Source organism: Populus alba, chromosome 4 (genome assembly GCF_005239225.2).
Source record: "Populus alba chromosome 4, ASM523922v2, whole genome shotgun sequence".
Taxonomy (NCBI): Eukaryota; Viridiplantae; Streptophyta; class Magnoliopsida; order Malpighiales; family Salicaceae; genus Populus; species Populus alba.
The window spans coordinates 3,529,008-3,550,408 of NC_133287.1; the positions used below are offsets into that span (position 1 = coordinate 3,529,008).

The following is a 21,401-nucleotide window of genomic DNA, read 5'->3' on the forward strand; positions in this document are numbered from 1 at the left end:
AATTATTTGATACAATGGTGAGCACAATAAAAGTAGATTAAAATAAATTATCAACAAAAAATCTTAATAAATACAACATCAAAAAATAAAATTAAAATAAAAAAATTTAATAGCCAAAGAAAATAAAAAATAAAGGACTAGATTTGAAAGTACCTTTTTTGAAACAACAAAAGGAGCGTTCGTTCGTTTTTTTTTTTTTTTGATTTATCAATTTAACATATTAATTATATAAAAAATAAATTAAAATAGGTTATCACTCTAAATATTAATAAGCACAAAATCTAGTATTAATCTTTTAAAAAATAATAATAATAAAAACTAACACTAATCCACAGTTTTTTTCTTATTTAATCTTAAAACTACTAAAATAAGAAGCACCCTTTGCTAATTTGCTCGATGCCATTTCAAACTGAAAACGACACCGTAATAGCTAATGCAAAATCTTATTTCCAGTTTCTTCTTCAACTTGCTTCTCTTTCTGCAGTTGTTGCTCTTCTTTCTATTCACCTCTCCCTTCCTCGTGGGCAAAATATTCTCATACAAAATAATTAATCCAGTGCAAACAAAAACAATCTCCAAATCATGAGCACGCCACCAGCTACCCAATCACTAGCCTTCCGTGTAATGCGACTATGCCGTCCATCTTTCCACGTCGACACTCCTCTCCTTCTGGACCCCTCCGATCTCATTCTCGGTGAAGACATCTTCGACGATCCTCTCGCCGCCACTCACCTCCCTCCACTCATCGATACCCACCTCACCAATCCGATCGACTCCTCCGATCTAAGTTACCGCTCTCGATTCCTCCTCCAAAACCCCTCCGATTCCTTCGGTCTCTCTGGCCTCCTCGTCCTCCCTCAATCCTTCGGGTTCCACTCCCTCCTCCCTCCCCCTGTCTCTCTAAAATTTCTCTATCTCCGTCTAAAACTAACTTTTTTTTTTTAAATAATTTTATTTTCGTAGGGCGATTTATCTGGGAGAGACGTTTTGCAGTTACGTTAGCATTAATAACAGTTCTAATTTTGAAGTTAGAGATATTGTTATTAAGGTTAGTAGTGTGATTAACTTTAATTTATATGTTAATTACTTGTGATATTCCTGTAATTTTGAGCTTTTTAATAACGCAGGCTGAAATGCAAACGGAGAGACAAAGGATTTTACTGCTAGATACCTCAAAAACACCTGTTGAATCAATTCGAGCCAGCGGCCGTTACGATTTTATTGTTGAACATGACGTGAAAGAACTCGGAGCTCATACGTGAGTTTGTTTGGTTTTTTTTTTTTTTAATTGAATGCGAGTGTGTAATGCACGCACGCACGATACTAGACTGTGGATGTTTTTAATGGTTGTGTGGTGTTTGTTGTGATTTGTAGGTTGGTTTGTACTGCTTTGTATACTGACGGTGATGGTGAAAGGAAATATCTGCCGCAGTTTTTCAAGTTTATTGTTGCAAATCCGCTTTCGGTTAGGACTAAGGTATGTTTCTTGTTCTGCGAATGTGTGAACAAAATCATTTCATATGAATGGTTGCACATGGTTAGTGCTAGACGTAGTGTTGCTTTGCAGTATGGTGTTTTTAGAAACTTTCATGTGTGTTTAGGTTAATTGTTTCTGAATTTTGATTTTAATATATTTGTCTTTGTGCTGTTTTCTTGGCAGGTCCGTGTAGTCAAGGTATGTTCAGCTTTTTTCTACTGTAAGTTAAGATCTTGTCTGGATAAATATGTGATACTTTTAGATTTCATTAATGAATATTGGAGTAAATGGAATGGAAACCGACAAGTAGTTTCAGAATTATAAATTTTTTTATTAATTTTGCAACACTGGAGAAATCTTTAGTTTTTTCTTTCTTTACTTGTTTTTGAAAAACGAATATCTAATGTGGCGGTTAGTATGTGAATGATGTATGTTTGAGGTAGCTCTCGTGAAAGAGGGCTATTTTTCGTGCCAAGATGGTTTTATACATGTTAATCCTGGATTAGAGCAAGCTAAAGTTAGCATAATTGTGATGCAGAGATCCCAATTATGCAATCATATATTTTTACCTGAAACTCTTCAGTTATGCTACTCTTGAGTCTTGACTTGAGGTCAATTTACCACTCTTGTACCAGTTTGTACACGTGTATTGATCCAGATTAAGCTCACTAGTCTTCCTTGCTTAACAATTCTATTATCAATAATGATTCTTCAAAGATTTTGAAATACTTTCTGAATTATGTTGGCATCATTTGGATATACTGTATCTACAAGTTTTGCAAGGCCGTTTGGGTATGTATTCATGTTAGTTTATTCTTCCTGTAAATGCTGTTTCTTGTATCTCAGGAAACTACATATTTAGAGGCATGCATTGAGAATCACACAAAAACAAACCTTTACATGGACCAAGTTGAGTTTGAGCCAGCTCCAAATTGGAGTGCAAAAATTCTAAAAGCTGACGAACACAAATCTGAGGATAATTCTCCATCCAGGTGTGTAACAGGTGTATTATTTGGGACGGCTTCCCTCAACTCAACACATTATATGCTTCATTTAATTTTCGTTGTGTGTGATTGCATTTACTCATGAACTTTTCAGAAGCTTGAGTGAAACTGATCTTATCAAGCTTTAATTTTTGCTACTATCGATCATACACTGCTGACAGGGAAATATTCAAGCCACCTGTCCTTGTTAAATCTGGTGGAGGAATTCGCAACTATCTTTACCAACTGTCATTGTCCTCGCATGGTTCAGCAGAGAGTAATGTTCTTGGTAAGCTTCAGATAACATGGCGCACAAATTTAGGTGAACCTGGTCGCCTACAGACACAGCAAATACTTGGCACTGTAAGTATGCTGCAATGGTATTGAAAAAAATTGATGCTTCATTTCTATGTTGACATGCAATCACTTGCTAAAAAAACTTTCAAGAAATTTAGTTTTTCAAAATTTTATTACACCTGCATCTTTTCTCTTCTCTTACTGTATTGATTTTACTTGTACATTGTGATACGATTATCCATAGAAATATGTTAAAAATTGCTTCTTTTGGGGTTCTATTCACATATGTGCATTCACACACGTTGTCCTTGTGTCTGCTGTGATAGGAAACATGCATGTACATATTGCTTCAGTATTGTAGAGCCCGTTTGGCATTGCTGCCAAACCGGCGTTTTGTAAAAATTCAAATTTTTTTTTTTTTTTTTTTTTTGCTAAAATTGAGTGACGGTTGTACTTTCTGGATCGTTTTGATGTGCTGATGTCAAAAATGATTTTTAAAAAATGAAAAAACATCATTTGCATGCTTTTCGGCACGAAAAGCTATTTGAAAAGCAATCGCTACCACACTGCCAAACACGCTCTTAGCATCTGGGAATTTTCTTCTGCAGTCCATCACGCCTAAGGAGATAGCGTTACATGTTGCTGAGGTTCCATCTGCCATCAACTTGGATAGACCATTTTTGGTAATTCTACTTCTGTTTTTGCTATTTTTCTTAGTAATTTTTTGTCAGCTAGAATTCATCCCTTTTGTCATGCACTTTTAAGTTCACCATATAGTTTCCCGTACCAACTTTCATTTTCCAAATGTTGCTTTATATAAACTTTTCAACTGTTTATATAGTTTGATTTGGAAACTAAAGCAGTCAGTTTTCTTCAGGTACACTTGAATCTCACAAACCAGACGGATAGAGAATTGGGCCCTTTTGAAGTTTGGTTGTCACAAGATGATACTCTTGATGAGAAAACTGTTATGATTAATGGTCTCCAAACAATGGTAATGCTTCATTTGGGCTTCAAAGAGTCTCCTTTACCAAAGCTGACCTTATTTTCAGTGCCATGTTCTGTTTAGATACAATTTTTGGCTTAAGATGTGTATTGATCAAACGAAACTCACCTATCAAGTATTGCTGTTTGTCATGACAACTTGTTGAATCATCATGATATATATATATATAGGTTTGAACCTGTGACCTCAACTTAGTAGCACAGCTCAACAATTTATTTTATTATTCAGTGCAAGCAAACATCAGCTTGCTCCATTCATGTTTGTTTTGAATTTTAAGGTGTTAGGATAAATTTCTTGACATGAGTTGATGAAATATTTTTAGGAACTCGGATGGCTGTAAAGAAACTTCTATGCTATGATAATTGATTTTTTTAAGTGCACAAAAGTCCTGATTTTTTTAGTTACTGATCTGAGGATATGGCATTGTTCACAGGAATTATCCCAGTTGGAAGCATTTGGTAGCACAGATTTTAACTTGGTATGTAGAATAATTCTGACCTGTAAATTCTACACTGATTTAGTTTCTGGTGATGGATTGTGGCCCTTTTTGCATGTAATATTTTTTTTTAGTTTATTCTGCACATCTTTGATCAGGTAACCTTTGCAGTGCATTATATTAATGACACTTCTGCTCAGTGTTGTCAAGAGGCACTTAGGTGCTCACCTTGGCGCTCCAGGTGAGGTGAGGCCACAACATCTTTATTAGCCTCAGGCGATGAATTTCAATGAAGCGCTGCCTAGGCGAGTGCCTCATGAGTGGGTGCTAGGCGTTAAAGGGAGCACCTGATTGAAATACTTCCTTTTCTATTGGATTTCTCTTACTTTTTTTTTTTTTAAAAAACTGATTTATGTTTTGACCTATTTGTCCTTTTTTTTATCACAAGAAACAACTTAAGGAATTTTTTGTAAAAAACAAAGATTAGGGTAAAAAAAGAATAAAAAAATCATTAAAATGGGAGACATATAGTCAAGGAAGGACACTTGAAGAGAATTCTTCAACACCGGTCACACTTTGCATTGACCAGAGTTAGAGAACAACAACACAAGTACAGAATAGGAAAGCATGGATGGAGATTTTTTGAAGATTAATGAATAATGATGATGATATTTAAGTTTGCTTCTTAATCTATTAGTGTACTTGTTGCTTTAAATTATTTTATTTTGTTTTAAGGTTGAAAAATATAACTTTATACAACTATGTTATGGTTTTTGTTTTTGTTTTTTTTTTGTTTTTTTTAATTTTCTAATATTCTAATCTTAATTGGGAAGATATATATTTTAGATGTATATAATATTATACCTATATATTTTCTAATCTGTAGCATATCACCTTGGTTCATTCAGGCGCGCGCCTCGGGCATTTTACAGGCTTGGTGCCTTTTAGTGCCTTTGACAACACTGCTTCTGCTCTAAAAAGAATTCACACAATATTTACCAAACAGGACTCTGAAATCACTTTTTTCATTGTTACGAGTAGTAGACTGGTATTTATGTTCTTTCTTGCTGCTTTTATTTCTGCAGAACGTTATTGCTACTAAGCTTGGAGTCCAGAAAATAACAGGCATTACAGTATTTGACAAATCAGAGAAGAAAACTTATGCCCCATTGCCTGATTTAGAGGTCAGTTATGTATGCCAATTTGTCGTGTTTTTAGTGACCACTAGCATTTTGAATATCCTTTGATGTTCCTTAATTTTGTTTTGCCTGTGATGCTCTAAATATTCTCTTTAATAAATGGTTATTCAAACAATCAAATTAGCGAAATTCCCGAACTCAGTTTAGGCTAGATTGAACTAAATCTTTATCTTTAGCCCTATCCAAGTTTGGAATTTTACTACAATTGCCCTGCTGCCTTTATTATATATAAAAATGCATTTGTTAGTATTTACTATTTATCCTCTAATTAGATTTTGTTTCCCAAAGCTGTAATTTTTATCCCTGCTGACCAGTTATGTGGATGTATAACATACGGACCATGAGTTCTGAATCTAGCTTTGAATTATTTTTCTTGTTCTACTATTCACTTGACCGGTGAGTGGGGTGAACTGGTTTGACTTGATCCATTTCATAATTTATGGACAGTTCAGGTTTAATGCATAATCTAATTGCTGCTACTTTGAATCCTCGCATAATCATTGATGCTCGCACTTGTTGCAGATATTCGTGGACATGCATTGATCAGTTGGACCTCCTTATCCATTTTCGATGCTGCGAGGAGCTGTCCATCCATGGAGCAAAACGTGTTAATATATCCAGTCATTCACTAGACCAAGCAAATTTTATACTGAAAGCCCTTGTTCAACTACCTTCATGGAATATCATTTGTTCCAGCAGCTCCATTGACTCGCTGCTGTGCTTCACTAATCTCTCCGTCCCCAGGAGCAAGTCCAGATGGATTCCCTATAAAATGATCCCAGAGGATTGGGGAGGAGGCTAGAAACATCTTTTCCAAGCATTTCCTGTGATGACTAGATTTCAGCTTTGTTGCTTTTCAGTTGTAGATAGTGAAACTCCTTTTGCCATGATCCACGAAACTAAACTGTATCATGAAAATGAGGCATTTCAAATTAATGAATTAAAATAATTTTAGTTTGTATCCATGGCATTCACTGTTAATCTACTTCCAGAACATGATCTGCTATGTTAGAATTGCGACCTAGCGTATTTGATGATGATACTGAGAGGCTGAGGCCATCAATGACGGAATTTTCTACTAGGAATCCATTAAAAACCAATGTAAAGTTGAGATTGCACCTGGGTAGATTCAAGATTTGTTGATAATGCTTATACTTAGAGAGTAAAAGAAGGATCGCAACTCCACATGTGCTTCAGCAGTGTTTTTTCGACGCATGGAGAGAAACTAGTTGATCTCTTTTTTTTTTTTTTTGGGCTCGCGTATTTTGGAGAGAGAGAGAGAGAGATTAATTAACACCGATTCTTCCCATTAAACTTGATCGGCAAGCTTAATCAAGTTGAGAAATACAGGAAACTGATAACAAAAACAAGAAAAACTGAATCCAGCAAAAGATGTGAGGGGGGAGATTCTTAGGGCACTAATTCTCCCGAAATAAGCCGATAATGGAACCAAATCAAGGCAAGGGAATGATATATACAGGAAGCTGGGAATAAAAACCAGAAAGCTGGAAATTCAAAGAACAGAGTAAAAGAGGAATCATCAGTCATCACATAATCCCTCTAGGCGCGTGAGCCTCCCAAAGCCCAGTTGGCTTCACTACCAACACGAGGCATGCTGCCAATTCTGGAATGGACATCAACCTTGAAGTTAGCCCCACACATTGTTCCCTCACTGTCAATCCTAGGCAATGCCTTCATTTTGCTACTTGGATGCTCGAAGCTCATCAAGCCCTGTTCACTGTGGAACATGCACGCCAATGGAAATGGAGCAAATGATTTAGCACAACTCCCCTTTATCACCTCCAAGTTGTCCGAAATTACCACTGACCCATCACCTGCAATCCCCCAGAATAGCTCAGCACCTTCATTTGCACCCTGCATTGCAAAACAGTGAACAAAATCATTTCCCATTTCTACCTAGAGTTTAAACATGTCCCTTTCTTTCTTCAGGGATTCTAGAGCAGCTCACCAGTGCAGCAAAGACCTGTCCAGCCTTGCTATCATAGACCACAAATCCAAACCTGCCATCCATGTCCTGAAGAACCTTGTGAGCTGGATATGGGCCACGGTCACGGAGGGTCCGGTATGCTTCAATAATAAGCATGGCCTCGTTGGCGCCCTTCGATAGCCCGTACTGTTTGTTGAGGCTGCACAGGTTGTTCAAGCTCCCCAAGAAAATGCAGTAAATGCCATCCAATCCACAGAACAGCCTGCAATTACATCAGATCAGAGTATTCAAGATCAGTTCACATGGGCAATGCCTAACCCTAACAGGAAACAAAAACAGAGAGTGAAAGACTGAAGAGGGAGATCGGGAATGTAATGTACCTCTGCTGTCTGGGATAAGAATTTCCTTGTGAAATACAAGCAAGCAATGCAGAGTCTCCAAAGCTCATTGTGAAAGCATTAGAAGGATTGGAAGATACAAAATCCTTCACAATCTCCTCAGGAAGCTTTGGTTTTCTTGATGAACATAATGAAGCTGGACTGTACAGCTCCTGGGGTGGATTCACTAACCCTTTGTTGAAAATTGCCAACATCTTTCTCTCTTTCTAGGAACCCTTTTTAACACACAGAAATCTTTGATCAATGAGATTGGAAGCAGAAAAACAACGAACACGATCAATAAATTGTGATGCGAATCTTAAGAAACAAATGCTATGGAGAAAAAGGAGCGACGCCCTCTTCTATATATAGTCGTGGGAGGAAGATGTGGCATTGCGTGGCAACATAATCCAAACTCGAGGATCTAGGCTTGGATGACGCCCTATTTTTTGTTAGAGAAATCTACTTCTGTAAAGGGGAGTCCAAGGACATAAATAGGATAAGATTTCCGTAAATATAGCTCTAAATATATTTAATGATTTAATTCAGGAAGAACATGTGCTGGTGATGGTGATGCTGCCTTTTTCCTGCAAGGAATCAGTATAAAAAATTTATGATACAAGGGAATTGGTCTTTCAGTCTTATCCATAATAGGAGGTGAGTTGACTATGAGTTAGAAATGAGTCAGCAAAATGATGGACGGTGGTGAAAATGAGTCACCAAACGATTGCCATGTCTCTGCCACGTCTCCGACTTGTATAGAAGGATTGTGTCTAAAATAAGCAGTTTTTAGATCCTTAGTTGTTTAATCGCCCCTTAGATCCGAATCAATTAAATCCGATGACCTAGGCTTGGTCTGGAAACGTAATTTGCGTGTCTTTAGAATTTCAATGCAATTGATTTCTAAAAGTATTTTAGTTTTAATATATATATATAATTTCTTTTATATTTAATATCAATATAACCAAATTATTAAAATTTATTAATTTAATATTTTTTTCAAATAAAATATATTTTTAAAATGTATACAAAAATATAAATTACTATACTCTCAAATACTTAGGTAGTGTTTGTTATTATGGCAACGAATATTTTTTAAAGTTTTTTTTTTTATTAAAATATCAATTTTTTTTATTTTTTAATATTTATTTTAGACATCGGTATATCAAAACATTAATAAAAACATTAAAAAATAAATTTTAAATAAAAATAAATTTAATTTTTTTGTAAAGACACGGCTAGCTACATTGTCAAACGCTATCTTAATTGTCAATCAAAGTTTCTACAATAAAAATTAAAGTTACCAAACCTAGTTAGACCTGATTTAAGATTTGGTTTATAAGTCAAGTGAATATGAATTCAAAACATTATTATTTTATTTTAATAAGGGGAGAGTTATTTCTATAACAATGAATAGATCTAGATCTAGATAGAAAAAAAAATATTTTATTTTGTTTTGTTTTAACATTAAATTTACTATAAATAAAGAAAGAATTTGAAAAAAAAAAAAACATTTAAAAAGAAGAGAGAAATAAACAACGGTGTATAGAAATGAAAAAGAGAGCAACCCAAAGATACTAAAAACACAACACATGGCATTATGATAAGACAGAGTAATTTTGATAGATATAACTCAATTGATCAGGTTCTAAATTTATTTTCTAGAGATTATTAGTCCATGTCTCATAAACTTCAAGGTCATTGAAGATTTATATGGATATTAATTTTAAAACTCGTAAAATTAATCGAGATATTTATAAATTAACCGAACAACAACGTTAATAATAATAATAATAATAAAAAAAAAGGTAAACAGAGTTGACAGCAAGTATTAACGATTTGGTGCCTAATGTCTTCCTCTCTCGTTGAAAGCAGAGGGAAGATGATCAATGGAGGTCCGAGAAGGGATGCTTGCCTCTTTCACAGCGAGTGCTGAGCTCTGCAAAAAGGATAAAGGGAAGAACAGAAAAAAGAGAGGAGCAATACATATTCTTCATTTTCCCTGCACTGTCTCTCTGCTGCACAATAACCAGTCCAAGTAATCATCCGACCGTAGAACTTCAAAAGATTAGGGTAGAAAATGTCTGCATTAATTTCATATGCTAAAAATAAAACCATAAACGCTATCCTACAAAAGAAAAAGGTCAGATGATTCTGCAAGGATGTTTGGAATCCAGTTCATGGTATGGCTGTCATCTCAATATTCTTTTTTAAGTATTGATGGTCATTTAAGAGTAATCTTAAAGTAATAGTCATTTAAGATTTGAGCATTGCAATGGTATTAAACATATTCAATTTCTTAATTATTTTCTTTAACTTGTTCAAATTATTTAATTCTTATTTTTAATTTTTTTCTTATTGTATCAACAATATTACTTGATAATTAAGCTGACAAGGATAATAATGTCTATTTTTTTTTAAAATAAAAATAAAAGAGATGTTACTTTGCATCGCTCACAAAACATTATTCTTAAATGTTTAAACTTGAGATTTTCACCGATCAGGTATAAATTATCAACAGCAAGAGAGAGGAAAATAATTCCTTAATTACTCCTAGCTTCAGATTTATTTAAGAAAAAAATACACGATAAAGGATTACATCATGCCTCACTTGTGAAGATCACAATTAATACAATTCAGTGCCTATTTCTTGAGAAATTCCGTGAACCATTTGGCTGAGAGCTTAGGATGTCTTTTGAGTCCATCTTTATGATCGATATAATTCAGACCAAAACGTGATGTGTATCCTACTACCCACTCGAAGCCATCCATTAACGACCAAGCAAAATATCCTTTCACCTTCACACCATCCCTACCAAAACGAACAGATAAAGTTAGATTAATACTCTGATCTCAAGAAACTATATGGAGGCATGCATGCATCCACCCATAGAGAGAGCTGCACTGAGAACTTACTTGATGGCTTTCTGCACAAAAGAAAGATGCTGATGGAAATAATCGATCCTTTGGTTGTCAATGAGGGCTTCCTTTAGGGGCAATGTTGGGTTATCTGTCTCGTCAACACCTTCAGCAGAATAGGGGGGAGAGATATATTTCATATCAAAACTCAAAAGGGATCTATGGAACAAAAACTGGCTTACAACAGGAAATTAACTAGTATAAACTATTTACCATTCTCGGTGATGTAAATAACTGGATCGTTGTATGCCTTCTTAATGTAAACCAAAAGATCATGAAGTCCGCTTGGGTAAACAAGGAGCCAAAATGAGCCTGCCTGTAATTTCATGAAATCATGAGTAGGGTGCGAGTTCCAAGAATAGGGTTTGATTTCTTTTTCTTGCTAAGATTTTATGAAAAGAAAAACTAGTAAGAAGTCTCTCTCTGTGTGTTAAAATCACAAATCACAGCTTACATTAATTAAGAATATGAAATTAGGGGCGTATTGAGTAGATGATTCATACCTTTGGACCGATGGGAATTCCATCACGTTCAACTGCACGCACAACCAAAAGCCACTTGTTACTATGGAATTATTAAGGAAAAAAAAATTCTAAACCATCTTCAAGTTGTTCGTTCTTACAGAATGAAGCAACATGGGAATCTGTCTCATAGCTTGGGTGTGTGTCATTAGATTGAGACTTATGGGCCACATAATTGGCAGAATAGTAATTCAATCCAATAAAATCAAATGATCCCTTTATAGATCCAGCTTGTTTCTTGGAGAATTTGGGCAATCTTTCCCCTACAAGAGATCTCATTGAACTTGGATATTCGCCGCTGGTTAATGGACTCATAAACCTACAAAAAATGACCCAAAATAGTGCTATAACAAATATTCATCAGTGAACGAGTAGAGATGCGATGAAATTCAAGCAAACACATACCATCCAAGATTGAAATCGAGGGCTCGGCTGACAGCCTCAAGGTCTTCTTTAGAATTAGACAATGGCACAAACCAATTTGATTGTAATGTAATCCCTATCTTGCCCTTTTGTTTTGCCTACAAGTTCATATTTTAGCCAGTTAAATCACAATGTATAGGCAATTAAAAAAAAACTAGGAAGATGGAATCGTTATACAGATCAAATTGAGTCATCCCTTCTTCCAAAAATAATAATCGGAGAATGGTGTAGGAATCATGAGACAAACCTGAAACCTTGTCCTGTACAGTTTCACAGCAGCAGCATGAGCAAGGATTTGGTTGTGCGACACCGTGTATGGTTCTGCTCCTGCATCTCCACCAGTGCAGTTTTTTCCCATCCAAGCAGAACATCTACCTGGTGGGAACATGCCCGCAATATAGCCTTGCATGGTAAACATGGTTGGCTCATTCAATGTGATCCAATGTTTAACTCGATCTCCAAAATTTTCGAAACAAATTTTCGCAAAGTCTTTGTAATCATTGCTGCATAATTCAGCAGATCCTGATTAACTCCGAGTGTTTAGTATTAGAGGAAGACGAAGGCAAGGAGATTTACTTACACGATTCTATCACTTAAAAATCCTCCATACTCGTCCTCTAGAGCCTGTGGAAGATCCCAGTGGAAAAGGGTGACAAATGGTTGTATGCCTGCAAATGATATAATTAAGAAACATGTGACTTATTTCTGCATGCACATGATTTAATTATTTATATTTGTTGAGAATTACAAGCTATTAGGTAGAATCATAACCATTGGCCAGGAGTTCATTGATGAGATTGTTGTAGTAATTAATTCCTTTCTGATTCACACCCCCGCACTTTTTTCCTTCTGAAAAAAAAACAAAAGAGGAAAAATTTCTAGTAAGAATTTGAGCCTTCCATTTTTATCTTACTTTGTCGTTACATTTTAGATACAAATCAATGAACATTTCAATGCAATTGAGTCTTCTTACTTGGCAATATTCTAGGCCAAGAGATTGAGAATCTGTAGAAATCAAAGCCCATTTTCTTTATAATCTGAACATCCTCCTGCAAGAACATCATCGAACAAAAAAACACAAAACTAAGCTAACAGTTCGTAGCTCGGACCTCATATTTTGATGAAAAATAGGTACCCGAATGCAATATCATATAAATTTCTAAATTGAATGCATCTCTCGTATAGAAAAGTAAAAAGATGATGTCCTCCTAAGGCATGGAATATTTTTGTATGTCTTTAAGTCATATAATTCCTTTTCAAGCCTAAATAATTACAGAAACTGTTTAAAGAATACGATGATATTTGGATATTTGAATTCTTAGAACTCGGTGACTTGAAACATTTCAAAAAGCAAATTTGCTGGCTTCACATCCTATTTAAAACTATATGGTGACTTGAAACATTTCATAAAGCTGCTGCTATTTGGATTCTTTTCACAGAGATGGATATACTACACTGTAAGAACCTATATTAGTTTTCAGTCTTCCCTCGTCCTTACCTTGTACCGATGATATGAATCTAGGGCGACATCTCCATTGCTTCCATTTGATATCTTGCCTGCATTAATTTATGCTTGGATAACTTCAAAGTGAAAATCTTATAAACAGTGAAACATACTACGAGGTCACCCTAATTATGATCCTTCAATAAAGAAAAATGAGTGAAAGAAACAAATTAAAGAATTAGAAGAGGCAGAGAGAGAGAGACTTGGAAATTTATGTGTGTACTCATCCCATATACTTGGTCCCTTTCCATCTTCAAATGCTGCGCCCTCATACTGATCATAAAACAATCAAGATGTTGCTTAACACACAAATAATCAAGTCTTGCAAATGTATAGAGTCTTTGAAAAACCCAATTGAAATTAAGGAACCCAAAAGTTCTGACCTGGTATGCCGATGATGCCACCCCAAAAACAAAATCTTGAGGAAAGCTCTTGCGATTGAATGAAGCTGTGTCACTTTGGGTAGCAGCTAGGCTATTAAAACAAGAGCCAAAAACCAGCAGGAGGCTCAACAACAAGTAGCTTTGAAGGGCCATATTTCAACTTGGTTTTGATTAGCAAAAAGGATGCCTAGCCTTTATATAGATGTTGGATGCGAGAAAACATCTCAAGGAAACAAGACGACTGTTAGAGATGACGAACACGCCATGGATCTCCAGAAAAGATACAGATGTTTTATGTGAGAAAACAGCTCCACAAACTAGATAACATTTAGAGATAGTTAGATGACGATGATTGACTATATATAGGAATATCTAGATGGAAGCCTTACTGTTTGAGGGCGTATCATTTTGTTGAAGATCGAATTCAGCTGTGAGATATAGGCATACGGAAATAGCCATGCCTTGCTCAATCTACCTGCAAGACACTGCGCCAAAATTATGTTTTATTTATCAAAAGCAAAGTAGCCATTAATTGTTCTAATACACGAGAGGTGTAATAATACAACTAAAAAAAAGTTGCAGAAGCTGTGTTGATGAGACGAGGGCAATAATTACCCCAAAATTTTTGTATTTCAGTCCCTCCATTAATTTTTATTTAATGGTAATTAATTGTGATATATTTTCAAATAAATTTTTATCTGAAAAACCTTTATTCCTAGCAATAGTTATAATTATGGTACTGTGATTTTTTTTAAACAAAATAAAGTGCATTAAATGCTAGAAAACTTATTATTTCATATTTTTTTTATGTTCTTTTATAATCCACACTTAAATAGAAATTATACTTATTGATGGTTTTTTGTTTCTTGTTTGCAAATTCAATTTTTTTGCATAATATTTAATCAAAGAATATTCATTCAATAATGGCAGTATTTTATTTTATTTTATTTCTGTAGAGTTTAAATAGCCATCATTGAAAGGTAATCCATGTTTTTTCTCTAATCAAATTCAATCTTAAATTCATCACAAAGTGACTTTAATAAGGAAAAGAATATAATTTTAATCATGTATTATTACTAAATTATTAGAATATCACAAGGAATATCGTTTGTCGAAACTCGTTGTTTTGCACACCTAATTGCTCAAGTTTGTCATTATGAAGGCATGATAACCAATGACATGGTTATGGTTTGAAATGTTCAGTCTAAAAAATTATGACTTATGAGAGTATATCTGATTTACCTAGTGACCTAAAATATTTATATTTCTTGTTCATGCCAGCTCATATTGAGAGTTGTATGAAAATGAATTGGTGAAAATATTAATTAGTTACTACCATTTGAAGTAGTATTTGACATGGTATTGGTGAAGTGTTTGTTGAAGGTTGGTGATATGTTAGCTAAAATAATCATTGGTCGAGATAGGCTAAGAAAGATGGTGTCAACCTTGCATGAAAGTGTGTACCTGCAAAGAATATGTCAATAATAGCATAAAAAGTTGGTGTGCGTGTGTGTGATGTGTGAGCTGCATTATGACTCCTCATGACTATAAAAAGATTCAGTGTGTTTAGAAAGGTTATGGAGGAAAAAATCGGTCCTTTGAGGCTTGGTCCAAATGGCGAGCCATGGTTGGTGGCCACAAATGATGTAGGTTGGTGTCCACATGTAGTGTGGTGGTGCGATTTATTTGGGATACTACTAAAAAAACTACTCTCTTTTAAAAAAATAAAATTGCACCATCATCCCCCACTTAAAGTCTTTTTAAAAAAACATGTTTTAAAGGCTTAACTAGTAAAAAAATAAGGGAAAAGGACTTACTCATTAATTTGATACAAGTAATGTTGCATGTTATTCCTACGAGAGTGTTATTATGGTTAGGTGTTTGAATGTTGACCTTTCATATCTTGTGAACTGTTTGTATGCAACTTTTCTTCATGTAAATTTTTACTAATGTTTATGTAAGAGAGAAGAGTTTAATTGTCTTGCTTTTTTAAAATAAACTATGCAGTAATAAGAAGTGAGTGTAAAAGTAAGTGATATACTGTATGCATTCAGGGCCTAAAAAAGGGTCTTGTGAATAATTATAGAAACTTGGAGAAGGATCCCTAATTTTTTTAGAGATAGATGGTATTAGAGACTTGGAGAAGGATCTATGATCCTTTTGGAGACATTTAAAACACGTATGAAAATTCAATGCAAACATGTTTGGAGACATAAATATCTCACCGTAGAATTTTCATGGAGATATTTGGAGACATAGAAATCTCACCATGAAGATTTTCATGGAGACACATTTGAAGATTTTAATAAACATTTTTGTTAGAGGAATTGTTGATATGGAGGAAAACTACTATTTTTATTGAAATGCTTAAAAGATGGAGATACAATTCATTTAGCTAATTTAGGGATTATTGGATCTCATGTAGATTCAAGTGTGTAGACTTCCTTCATTTCATACTAAATTTTTGTTTTTTTTTTTCATGAATTGGTAAAGGTATCCTCTAGCGATAAATATTTATATTGTTTTTTTTTTCAGGGCATGGCATTCATAAATTTCATTCTTATAGTTATGGTGAAAAAAGTTGAATTTATTAAGGTTTCTCATTCCGCGTTATTTGTCAATAGAGGTTGTTTATGAGGTTTTTTTCCTTGATGATGGTTAATACCTTAACTCGTGTGGTGGTGAAAGGGTTAGTCAAAAGCTCGAGAAATATAAAGAGATCATAAATGTGTTTGTTGATGCTCTTTTTAGATGCTCTAATTGGACACTAGTGATGTTAGCAAGACTTTGCTCAGTGAAAACGTGGGTGGCTATGTGTGGTCATGATGGTTTATTACACTCTAATATAATTTTTCATTACCTGTTTAATGCTCAAAAGGGTTTTATCATGCAATATATATAGGTGTTCCTATAATTAGTTCTAAAATCCACTTATCAGGGTCTCAGTGGCAAATGGTTCGAGTAGATTTTTCACATTGAGCACTTCCTCGTTAAATCTCTAGAGATATGCTATGGTGCTTTTATCTTTTTGTTAGGTGATGCTGAAAGGTTTTGTCATGCTCTTTTTAGATGAGATTGATAGTGTTGAAACAAAAAATAAGCTTAATATAAAGGTCATAAAGGCCAGTGATTGAGGCATGTTCAAGGATATGATATCATACCCTAACAGATACATAAAAGTATACTCTATTTCAGTTGCTATTCAAAGGACTTTAGGTAATTTGTTTGAGCTATGATCCAATCACATAACTTTTTATTTAACATGCAAGCGAACCTATCTGATATTATTTTTTTATTAAAAGATTTGAAAATTATATATTTGTTAAAAAAAACTATTAAAAGAGACAAGTGAACCTATATATCTCATAAAGTTTTTTTTTTTATGACTTTTACATCATCAGCTAGAGCATTGATAAAATGATCATTATCAAAAGCATCTGAAAAGTTGCTGCTTAAAAAAAAAAAAAAAAAAACCCCGAAAGAAAGAAAGAAAGATAGAGCTATGGCATCATGACATAAGAGGGCCCAACAACTTGAGATTTTCACTGATCAGATATAAATTATCAACAGCAAGAGAAAGGAGAATAATTCCTTACTCGTAACTTCAGATTCATTTAAGATCAAAATACACGATAAAGGATTACATCATGCCTCACTTGTGAAGATGACAATTAATACAATTCAGTGGAGATTTCAACTGGGGCCATGTGCCTATTTCTTGAGAAATTCCGTGAACCATTGGGCTGAGAGCTTAGGATGTCTTTTGAGTCCATCTTTATGATCTATATAATTCAGACCAAACCGTGATGTGTATCCTACTACCCACTCGAAGCCATCCATTAACGACCAAGCAAAATATCCTTTCACCTTCACACCATCCCTACCAAAACGAAGAACAGATAAAGTTAGATTAATACACTCTCAAGAAACTATTAACTTCCATGCTATGGTGCTTATAATTCGTCATTTCAGAACAAAGTTTTCTATAGCTCCTATATGGAGACATGCATGCATGCACGCATAGAGAGAGCTGCACTGAGAACTTACTTGATGGCTTTCTGCACAAAAGAAAGATGCTGATGGAAATAATCGATCCTTTGGTTGTCAATGAGGGCTTCCTTTAGGGGCAATGTTGGGTTATCTGTCTCGTCAACACCTTCAGCAGAATAGGGGGGAGAGATATATTTCATATCAAAACTCAAAAGGGATCTATGGAACAAAAACTGGCTTCCATTGTATATTACAACAGGAAATTAACTAGTATAAACTATTTACCATTCTCGGTGATGTAAATAACTGGATCGTTGTATGCCTTCTTTATGTAAACCAAAAGATCATGAAGTCCGCTTGGGTAAACAAGGAGCCAAAATGAGCCTGCCTGCAATTTCATGAAATCATGAGTGGGGTGCGAGTTCCAAGAATAGGGTTTGTTTTCTTTTTCTTGCTAAGATTTTATGGAAAGAAAAACTAGTAAGAAGTCTCTGTGTGTGTGTTAAAATCACAGATCACAAGTTACATTAATTAAGAATATGAAATTAAGGGCTTATTGACTAGATGATTCATACCTTTGGACCGATGGGAATTCCATCACGTTCAACTGCACGCACAGCCAAAAGCCACTTGTTACTATGGAATTATTAAGGAAAAAAAAATAATTCTAAACCATCTTGAAGTTGTTCGTTCTTACAGAAGGAAGCAACATGGGAATCTGTCTCGTAGCTTGGGTGTGTATCATTAGATTGAGACTTATGGGCCACATAATTTGCAGAATAGTAATTCAATCCAATAAAATCAAATGATCCCTTTATAGATCCAGCTTGTTTCTTGGAGAATTTGGGCAATCTTTCCCCAACAAGAGATCTCATTGAACTTGGATATTCGCCGCTGGTTAATGGACTCATAAACCTACAAGAAATGACCCCAAAATAGTGCTATAACAAATATTCATCAGTGAACGAGTAGAGATGCGATGAAATTCAAGCAAACACATACCATCCAAGATTGAAATCGAGGGCTCGGCTGACAGCCTCAAGGTCTTCCTTAGAATTAGACAATGGCACAAACCAATTTGATTGTAATGTAATCCCTATCTTGCCCTTTTGTTTTGCCTACAAGTTCATATTTTAGCCACTTAAATCACAATGTATAGCCAATTAAAAAAAAACTAAGAAGCCACTTAAATCACAATGTATAGCCAATTAAAAAAAAACTAAGAGGATGGAATCGTTACACAGATCAAATTGAGTCATCCCTTCTTCCAAAAATAATAATCGGAGAATGGTGTAGGAATCATGAGACAAACCTGAAACCTTGTCCTGTACAGTTTCACAGCAGCAGCATGAGCAAGGATTTGGTTGTGCGACACCGTGTATGGTTCTGCTCCTGCATCTCCACCAGTGCAGTTTTTTCCCATCCAAGCAGAACATCTACCTGGTGGGAACATGCCCGCAATATAGCCTTGCATGGTAAACATGGTTGGCTCATTCAATGTGATCCAATGTTTAACTCGATCTCCAAAATTTTCGAAACAAATTTTCGCAAAGTCTTGGTAATCATTCCTGCATAATTCAGCAGATCCTGATTAACTCCGAGTGTTTAGTATTAGAGGAAGACGAAGGCAAGGAGATTTACTTACACGATTCTATCACTTAAAAATCCTCCATACTCGTCCTCTAGAGCCTGGGGAAGATCCCAGTGGAAAAGGGTGACAAATGGTTGTATGCCTGCAAATGATATAATTAAGAAACAGGTGAACTATTTCTGCATGCACATGATTTAATTAATTATATTTGTTGAGAATTACTAGCTATTAGGTAGAATCATAACCATTGGCCAGGAGTTCATTGATGAGATTGTTGTAGTAATTAATTCCTTTCTGATTCACTCCCCCGCACTTTTTTCCTTCTGAAAAAAAAAAAAAAAAACAAAAGAGGAAAAAATTTTAGTAAGAATTTGAGCCTTCCATTTTTATCTTACTTTGTCGTTAGAATTTAGATACAAATCAATGAGCATTTCAAAGATACTGGAATGCAATTGAGTTTTCTTACTTGGCAATATTCTAGGCCAAGAGATTGAGAATCTGTAGAAATCAAAGCCCATTTTCTTTATAATCTGAACATCCTCCTGCAAGAACATCATCGAACAAAACATAAAAGAAAATTAAGCTAACAGTTCTTAGCTCGGGCCTCATATTTTGAAGAAAAATAGGTACCCTAAGGCAATATCATATAAATTTCTAAATTGAATTGATCTCTCGTATAGAAAAGTAAAAAGATGATATCCTCGATCCACAGTCATCTAATTCCTTTTCAAGCCTCTATAATTACAGAAATTGTTTAAAGAATACGATGATATTTGGATATTTGAATTCTTAGAACACGGTGACTTGAAACATTTCAAAAAGCACATTTGCTGGCTTAATTCCACATCCTATTTAAAACTATATGGTGACTTGAAACATTTCATAAAGCTGCTACTACACTGTAAGAACCTATAATAGTTTTTATGAGTCTTCCCTCGTCCATACCTTGTACCGATGATATGAATCTAGGGCGACATCTCCATTGCTTCCATTTGATATCTTGCCTGCATTAATTTATGCATGGATAGCTTCAAAGTTAAAATCTTATAAATAGTGAAACATAATACGAGATCACCCTAATTATCATCCTTCAATAAAGAAAAATGAGTGAAAGAAACAAATTAAAGAATTAGAAGAGGCAGAGAGAGAGAGACTTGGAAATTTATGTGTGTACTCATCCCATATACTTGGTCCCTTTCCATCTTCAAATGCTGCGCCCTCATACTGATCATAAGACAATCAAGATGTTGCTTAACACGCAAATAATCAAGTGTTTGAAATGTATAGTCTTTGAAAAACCCAATTGAGAGGAACCCAAAAGTTCTGACCTGGTATGCCGATGATGCCACCCCAAAAACAAAATCTTGAGGAAAGCTCTTGCGATTGAATGAAGCTGTGTCACTTTGGGTAGCAGCTAGGCTATTAAAACAAGAGCCAAAAACCAGCAGGAGGCTCAACAACAAGTAGCTTTGAATGGCCATATTTCAACTTGGTTTTGATTAGCAAAAAGGATGCCTAGCCTTTATATAGATGTTCGATGCGAGAAAACATCCCAAGGAAACAAGACGACTGTTAGAGATGACGAACACGCCATGGATCTCCAGAAAAGATACAGATGTTTTATGTGAGAAAACAGCTCCACAAACTAGATAACATTTAGAGATAGTTAGATGACAATGATTGACTATATATAGGAATATCTATATCGATGGAAGCCTTACTGTTTGAGGACGTATCATTTTGTTGAAGATCGAATTCAGCTGTGAGATATAGGCTCACGGAAATAGCCATGCCTTGCTCAATCTACCTGTAAGACACTGCGCCAAAATTATGTTTTATTTATCAAAAGCAAAGTAGCTATTAATTGTTCTAATACACGAGAGGTGTAATAATACAACTAAAAAAAAGTTGGAGAAGCTCTGTTGAAGAGACGAGGGCAATAATTACCCCTAAATTTTTGTGTTTCAGTCCCTCCATTAATTTTTTTTTAATGGTAAATGTGAGATATTTTCAAATAAAATTTTTATCTGAAAAACCTTTATTTCTAGCAATAGCTATAATTATGGTACTGTGATTTTTTAAAACCAAATAGAGCGCATTAAATGCTAGAAAACTTATTATTTCATAAATTTTTATGTTCTTTTATAATCCATACAAATTATACTTATTGATGGTTTTTTGTTTCTCGTTTGCAAATTCAAATTGTTTGCATAATATTTAATCAAGATTATTCATTCAATAATGGCAGTATTTTATTTTATTTTATTTTTGTAGAGTTTAAATAGCCATCATTGGTTGGTAATCCATGTTGTTTCTCTAATCAAATTCAATCTTAAATTCATAACAA

The 21,401-nt window shown here is 34.7% G+C and overlaps 4 protein-coding genes across 6 annotated transcripts; 1 reads left to right on the forward strand and 3 right to left on the reverse strand.

Annotated features, from left to right (window-relative positions):
* Positions 1–405: 405 nt before the first annotated feature.
* Positions 406–6,359, forward strand: LOC118047329 (uncharacterized). Its single transcript, XM_035056596.2, has 12 exons — positions 406–869; positions 964–1,048; positions 1,128–1,258; positions 1,375–1,477; positions 1,661–1,675; positions 2,324–2,469; positions 2,643–2,823; positions 3,366–3,440; positions 3,635–3,751; positions 4,197–4,241; positions 5,285–5,383; positions 5,921–6,359. The coding sequence occupies exons 1-12, from the start codon at positions 583–585 to the stop codon at positions 5,939–5,941; spliced, it is 1,305 nt and encodes a 434-aa protein (XP_034912487.1). The 5' UTR covers positions 406–582; the 3' UTR covers positions 5,942–6,359.
* Positions 6,360–6,684: 325 nt separating this feature from the next.
* Positions 6,685–8,251, reverse strand: LOC118047330 (stem-specific protein TSJT1). Its single transcript, XM_035056597.2, has 3 exons — positions 7,727–8,251; positions 7,368–7,608; positions 6,685–7,273 (listed from the first exon to the last, which is right to left on the reverse strand). The coding sequence occupies exons 1-3, from the start codon at positions 7,936–7,938 to the stop codon at positions 6,959–6,961; spliced, it is 768 nt and encodes a 255-aa protein (XP_034912488.1). The 5' UTR covers positions 7,939–8,251; the 3' UTR covers positions 6,685–6,958.
* Positions 8,252–10,143: 1,892 nt separating this feature from the next.
* Positions 10,144–14,016, reverse strand: LOC118047328 (beta-glucosidase 24). 2 transcript variants are annotated; one of them, XM_035056595.2, is made up of 14 exons: positions 13,863–14,016; positions 13,474–13,743; positions 13,294–13,363; positions 13,085–13,143; positions 12,560–12,635; positions 12,358–12,435; positions 12,167–12,254; positions 11,834–12,089; positions 11,569–11,684; positions 11,265–11,482; positions 11,146–11,177; positions 10,856–10,958; positions 10,640–10,748; positions 10,144–10,535 (listed from the first exon to the last, which is right to left on the reverse strand). In XM_035056595.2, exons 2-14 carry the CDS (start codon positions 13,624–13,626, stop codon positions 10,367–10,369), a joined length of 1,527 nt encoding a protein of 508 aa, XP_034912486.1. In that variant the 5' UTR covers positions 13,627–13,743; positions 13,863–14,016; the 3' UTR covers positions 10,144–10,366. The 2 variants fall into 2 exon arrangements, with proteins under 2 accessions (XP_034912486.1, XP_034912485.1); XM_035056594.2 differs by having other exon boundaries at positions 13,474–13,790.
* Positions 14,017–16,938: 2,922 nt separating this feature from the next.
* Positions 16,939–20,961, reverse strand: LOC118047327 (beta-glucosidase 24-like). Of its 2 annotated transcripts, none has more exons than XM_073408539.1 (14): positions 20,776–20,961; positions 20,383–20,652; positions 20,209–20,278; positions 20,000–20,058; positions 19,521–19,596; positions 19,300–19,377; positions 19,109–19,196; positions 18,776–19,031; positions 18,466–18,581; positions 18,161–18,378; positions 18,039–18,070; positions 17,749–17,851; positions 17,521–17,629; positions 16,939–17,353 (listed from the first exon to the last, which is right to left on the reverse strand). In XM_073408539.1, exons 2-14 carry the CDS (start codon positions 20,533–20,535, stop codon positions 17,185–17,187), a joined length of 1,527 nt encoding a protein of 508 aa, XP_073264640.1. In that variant the 5' UTR covers positions 20,536–20,652; positions 20,776–20,961; the 3' UTR covers positions 16,939–17,184. The 2 variants fall into 2 exon arrangements, with proteins under 2 accessions (XP_073264640.1, XP_073264639.1); XM_073408538.1 differs by having other exon boundaries at positions 20,383–20,699.
* Between the last annotated feature and the right edge of the window lie 440 nt (positions 20,962–21,401).